The sequence below is a fragment of the Equus asinus genome, chromosome 1 (assembly GCF_041296235.1).
Source record: "Equus asinus isolate D_3611 breed Donkey chromosome 1, EquAss-T2T_v2, whole genome shotgun sequence".
Taxonomy (NCBI): domain Eukaryota; kingdom Metazoa; phylum Chordata; class Mammalia; order Perissodactyla; family Equidae; genus Equus; species Equus asinus.
This window is the reverse complement of record NC_091790.1, coordinates 152,447,297-152,453,301: the sequence shown is the minus strand read 5'-3', so window position 1 is coordinate 152,453,301 and position 6,005 is coordinate 152,447,297. Positions and strand designations below refer to the sequence as shown.

Genomic DNA, 6,005 nt, shown 5'->3' with positions numbered 1-6,005 from the left:
CACGCACACAGTTACAATGTTACACACTCACACGCCCGCTTTGTAACACACACGGTCTCCCGCGCCCCTCCCGCCGCCGCTCCCGGGCCCCCGCGGCGGCCGGCGGCGGCGCCGATGACCTCACGGCGCGCGCGCGGCGCGGCCCGGCGAGGCCGCAGATTGGCTGGCGGCGCCTCCGCGGCACTTCAAAGCCGGAGAGGGAGCTACAATTGTGGTGGAATGGGCGGAACTGATCATTGTATTGCACACCTCTAAAAAAAACACTGCCTCTGATTTATCAATATAAAAAAGATCCTCTGAGAGGAGGAGGGCACTTTTGTGTGATGGCAACTTCACTTCTAGGGGTGAGTCTCAGGATTTTCTCTTGCTGGTTTAATTAGTTTCCTTTTATTGCCGATCGGAGGGGGTTAAAGTCGCCCCGGCCAGGCCACGGGCTATCAGTCTCTATTGAGAGCTTTTTTTTTTTTCCTTTAAATACAAGTGAGTTTGGAGAAAAGAAAGAGGGGGAGAGGGGGGCAGAGTCACTTTTTTCAGCGCAGGAAAAGGTTCGAAGGGCATTTAGGCAAGCCACCTCGCAACGCCCGGCCACTCCGTGGCCGGGAGCGCCCAGCCCATTTTACATGCGACGATTTCGGGGTAAAGAGAACAAGTTTTTTCTCCTGGGCAAACTGCAGATTTTCCCTCTTCCCCTTAAAAATATTCCGCAGCCCGCCTTGTCTTGCAGGTACGTTGAACCCGTCTCGTTTTTAACTAGCGTAGATTTTTTTTTTTTTTAAAGAAAATTAAAAGAAAAGCAGGAAGAGCGAGCGAGCCCTATAGTTTGACCTCTTTTGGCCTGGGAGAAACAACCCAGGATGGGGATCCGGGGAACCGGAACAGGATTTTCAAAGCTCTCTCTGGATTACAGGGGAAGCGCTCTTAAAAGCAATCCAATGGTTTTTCCCCAGGCTTCTCGGCAAAGGAAACTTCCTTCCTCCCCAATCTGGACTTTTTGCTTGCTTGTTTGTTTCGAAGTGCCCGGGGCCTTGTGTGCACGAGAGTGTTGTTTTAGGTGAGAATACTTGTCAAAGTCTTCTTGAGCATGGCGCTTTGCTCCCGAATCTGACGCCGGCAGCCAAACTTGTCCCCTCTCGTAGAGTAGGAAGCAGCTGGGCGCCGGGGCTATTGGGGGAGCCAGGTGAGTTGGTGGCGGTGCGCCGCAGCGAGAGATGGGGTGCAGTGGGGCGTTTTGGAGGCTACCGGAGAACTGATGCACATTTCTTTCCTCCCTCCCCCACCGGCCCTTTGCCCACCTCCCCTCCCCCACCCCTTCTTTCCTCCTTCTCGCAGGAAGAACCGAGGTTGGGATCGACTCCTCTGGCCATGCTTGCTGCTACCTGTAATAAGATCGGCAGCCCCAGCCCGTCTCCCTCCTCCCTCTCCGACAGCTCTTCTTCCTTCGGTAAAGGCTTCCACCCCTGGAAACGTTCCTCGTCGTCCTCCTCTGGCAGCTGCAACGTAGTGGGTTCCAGTCTCTCAAGCTTCGGCGTGTCGGGGGCCTCCAGGAACGGCGGCTCGTCCTCGGCGGCCGCGGCGGCCGCGGCGGCTGCGGCGGCCGCCGCAGCCCTGGTGTCCGACTCGTTCAGCTGCGGCGGCTCGCCGGGCTCCAGCGCCTTCTCCCTGACCTCCAGCAGCGCCGCGGCCGCCGCCGCGGCCGCCGCCGCCGCCGCCTCCAGCTCCCCCTTCGCAAACGACTACTCGGTGTTCCAGGCCCCTGGCGTATCGGGGGGCAGCGGCGGCGGGGGCGGCGGCGGCGGCGGCGGCTCTTCGGCGCACTCGCAGGACGGCTCCCACCAGCCGGTGTTCATCTCCAAGGTGCACACCTCGGTGGACGGGCTGCAGGGCATCTACCCGCGCGTGGGCATGGCGCACCCGTACGAGTCGTGGTTCAAGCCCTCGCACCCGGGCCTGGGCGCCGCCGGCGACGTGGGCTCGGCCGGCGCCTCCAGCTGGTGGGACGTGGGCGCCGGCTGGATCGACGTGCAGAACCCGAACGGCGCGGCCGCGCTTCCCGGCTCGCTGCACCCTGCCGCCGGGGGGCTCCAGACCTCGCTGCACTCGCCGCTCGGAGGTTACAACTCGGATTACTCGGGCCTGAGCCACTCAGCCTTCAGCAGCGGCGCCTCCTCGCACCTGCTCAGCCCCGCTGGGCAGCACCTCATGGACGGCTTCAAGCCGGTGCTGCCCGGCTCCTACCCGGACTCGGCCCCGTCGCCGCTGGCCGGCGCTGGGGGCTCCATGCTGAGCGCGGGGCCGTCGGCGCCGCTGGGGGGCTCCCCGCGCTCCTCCGCCCGCCGCTACTCGGGCCGCGCCACCTGCGACTGCCCCAACTGCCAGGAGGCGGAGCGCCTGGGCCCGGCCGGGGCGAGCCTGCGGCGCAAGGGCCTGCACAGCTGCCACATCCCGGGCTGCGGCAAGGTGTACGGCAAGACATCGCACCTCAAGGCGCACCTGCGCTGGCACACGGGCGAGCGGCCCTTCGTGTGCAACTGGCTCTTCTGCGGCAAGCGCTTCACGCGCTCCGACGAGCTGCAGCGGCACCTGCGGACCCACACGGGCGAGAAGCGTTTCGCCTGCCCCGTTTGCAACAAGCGCTTCATGCGCAGCGACCATCTCAGCAAGCATGTGAAGACACACAGCGGCGGCGGCGGCAGCTCAGCGGGCTCGGGCAGCGGCGGCAAAAAGGGCAGCGACACCGACAGCGAGCACAGCGCCGCCGGCAGCCCGCCCTGCCACTCCCCTGAGCTTCTGCAGCCCCCGGAGCCCGGGCACCGCAACGGCCTCGAGTGATGCGCACCCCGCGCCTGCCCCCTCCCCAACCCCTCGCGCCCCTGTCTGTGCTGGCCTCCGCTCCAGTCTCTGCACTGCACCCTGCTCGCGCTCTCGTCTCTTTCTGTCTCTGTCCCTCTCTTTTAACTCCCTTTGTGACATAACTTTGTAAAGGGGGTATGGACATGTAACACGCATTGCTCTCCTGGGTCCTGGCTTTCCCTCTCCACCCGGTAACACTGTCGGAGTCAGTGCAGCCCGAACCGGCGCCGCCCCGGGCCTGTAATTCTCGTCCTTTCCCTCGGGTCCTCCCTCCGCCATCTCTAGGTTGTGACGGGCATATCTTTTAGAGGGAAGCGGCCGCTGGAGGTAGAGCTGTTCGAGTCCAGTGCCTGGGAGACCGGAGGCCTCCGCACGGGCGGGAGCAACTCGGCTGAGCAAGGTTGAGCCGCGCCGTGGGAAGTGCGAGGCAGGAGGCCCGGGCAGGGGCATCCCCACTGGGGCAGCTGCGGACTTGGTTACAGAACCGCAGTCTTAGGCGTCTGGGCTTCGGAGAGCTCTGCCCTGCCGCTGCGCGCGGCCGCTCGCCCTGTGCAGAGCCGTCGGAGCTCTCGGGGGATGCCCCTGCGGCGGCGCCGAGACCCGGGGTTTGCAGAGTTTGGCTCTCCCAACGTCAGCTCTGCCTCTTTTTCTTTGTTCCCTGAGGTGGAACCGATGCAAGTTTCAGCTAAGGGCAGTCTTGGTGAATCGCTGCAGCAGCCTTCTTTCATCTTTATAACTTTTTTTTTTAACTAAAGAAAAAAACTCGGCATCCTTCCACTTGGTTTCCCTTCTAGATAGTTTTTCCTCTAGCAGTGAGCAAGTCTTTCTCTAGAAACTGTGCTAATATTGATCCCAAAGTTATTTTGATCGCATTAACTTAACTTGTGGGGTGGGGGTGGGAGTGAGGGTAGGTGTCTTTTTCTTATGCAAAAATACCCCTTTCCGGTGAGACCAGATTAACTATCACCGTGTTTGTCCTTTTCTACCTCGTTTTCACCACTCCCGAGCATAATCTCCCAATCATTTTTTGCTAGTTCAGCCGTCAATTTGTATAGTACCCATCTGTAAATTCTCGCAATTCATTGAAGATTCTTAGGGTTAAACTTTTTTTGTGTGTGATTTAAACTTCTAAACAAATGAAGAAGCTATCGTTTATTTCAGACGAGGCTGTAGTTTAAATGCCAAAAGAGGGAAAATAGGAAAAAAAAAACTTTGTAAAATATATCTGAACCTAATGGTTTGTACAACTGGAGAATCGTTCTAGATTAGTTACCAATTAACTATAACTCCACCAGTGTATGGGTGTGAGGTGCAGTTGTCCAGGAGACGATTTTGTATAGTATTTTTCTTGTACATTACTTTCAGTAAATATTTGAAAATATATTGAAGTAAACTTGATTTTTTTTTTGATCACAAGAAAATATTAAGAGTTATTGTTGCAGTTCTGATGAGCTGCAGGTTTTTTGAACTCACTTCTGGAGGTGCAGAGCCACAAACGCACTTTCGGGGCCTAGTTTTGCTCGAATATGAATTTAGATAGGTATCAAACTGTAACTAAGACAATATTTGATAAATGTGGGATGACATTTAATTTAATGGAGCATGTACTTATTTGCATTTGCTGGCAGTTCAGGCATAGTTAAAGTGAGAGTTCTCCTATATTTCATAATAACTGGGTCTGCCAAAGCCCATGTATTAAATAAATTGTCCAAGTGAAACTCAACTAACTTCGGCCTTTGTGTATTTCCTGAAGGTAATATTGTTAACTGTTAATAAACACTCCTGACACTACATTTAGACGTTTGCAGATTCTGCAAACTAATTGTTCATTGTAATGTTGAAATAATTTGGATATTTCACATTGAAATGAAAAGCCTTTCTCTGGAACATTTTAGACTTGCATTTTAAATGCATGAAATGTAATTGATTTATTTGTAATATTTTAAATGGTATTAATAAACTCAGATAAAAGACTAGGCCAGTTAATTTGGGTTTTTTTTTCCCCCTTTTTAAACTATGGACATTTGCATTTTATCTTCAGTTAAATGTCTAATTTAAACAAAATTTAACCCTGTTCTTGTGGTAATATTTAAAATTGCCTTTAAGATATTACTTAGATGGAATCATCTATTTGGCGAAGCTATGTTTTCTATTTACCAAGATAAAGATTATAGTGTCTAAGAAATGTAATTAATTATTTACCAGTAGATTTAGCTCAAAGCATCAGGATTTACTGACCTCTTAAAATTTGTTCTAAGTCACCGAACAATTCAAAGAAACTTCCCTGTTCTGCTTCCTTCTCACTCTCTAGAAGGAGTCAGGTCATTGATTGCATTTGGTATTTAAAAGGCCAAGCCTTACATTGGAACATCAATACATCTAAAATAAAAACATGGGTTTGGGGATAACTTTTGTTGTTAGGAGGTGGAGGAGGTCAAGCTAACAAAAGCTTGTTTTTAGCATTCCATGTCTTAGCTAAAGATTATGTAGAGGTAAATATCAGTAGTAGATTCCTGTTGAAATGAGTTATCTGTCCTTTTAAAGTTTCTAAACAGCCACCAAAGAAGAGGAAGGTTAAACCTTAATCTATTTACTAGGCTATTGTTCATAGGTGTCAATGATGCCAATAAAAAAATATTGTCTTGTTATGTCTAAGTGCATTTAAGCAATGAGTGTTCCTTGAGCCATACTTTGAAACATGAAATACTTTAAATGTTGATTGCTGTTATATCAAACTATTTCACTATTAGATTAATATTATTATTTTGGATCAAATTGAATAAAAAGTTAGTGTGTTCAGATTCTTATAAGTTTAGCTTCTTTCTTTCCGTTTGCTTTCTCCCCACCCCAAGTTCAGTCTTGGTGTACGTCTTGAACTGAAAATTTTTTATTAAAATTTATATAAAGTCATTATTATCCACAGAAACAAGTGAAAATACAGAGTGCCATGAAGTTTGTAAATTCAGAGGAAAAAACCAATTAGGGATAAAATGTCTCACAATAGTGCGGTTTGTGCCCACGTAGCAGACTGCCTCCATCCTGCTGTCTATGCAGATATTTGAGATCACCAGTCCTTATGGTTTTAGGCAAGCAAGGTAACTCTGATTCTTTGGTATACTGTAGCTCTAAATAATGGTTTAAAAAGTAAAATAGTC

At 51.4% G+C, this 6,005-nt stretch overlaps 1 protein-coding gene across 5 annotated transcripts; it reads left to right on the top strand.

The window, feature by feature from the left end:
* Positions 1 to 216: 216 nt before the first annotated feature.
* On the top strand, positions 217 to 5,652 carry SP8 (Sp8 transcription factor). 5 transcript variants are annotated; one of them, XM_070509992.1, is made up of 3 exons: positions 236 to 344; positions 948 to 1,051; positions 1,330 to 5,652. In XM_070509992.1, the coding sequence occupies exon 3, from the start codon at positions 1,363 to 1,365 to the stop codon at positions 2,827 to 2,829; it is 1,467 nt and encodes a 488-aa protein (XP_070366093.1). In that variant the 5' UTR covers positions 236 to 344; positions 948 to 1,051; positions 1,330 to 1,362; the 3' UTR covers positions 2,830 to 5,652. The 5 variants fall into 5 exon arrangements, with proteins under 5 accessions (XP_044622069.1, XP_070366093.1, XP_070366098.1 ...); XM_070509995.1 differs by having other exon boundaries at positions 309 to 344; positions 1,015 to 1,177; XM_070509993.1 differs by having other exon boundaries at positions 309 to 344; positions 948 to 1,177.
* Positions 5,653 to 6,005: the final 353 nt, after the last annotated feature.

Coding starts and splice junctions, on each gene's coding strand:
- SP8 (XM_044766134.2), top strand. CDS start 324: ATGGCAACTTCACTTCTAGGG. Junction 345..1,329: donor TGGCAACTTCACTTCTAGGG/GTGAGTCTCAGG, acceptor TCCTTCTCGCAG/GAAGAACCGAGGTTGGGATC.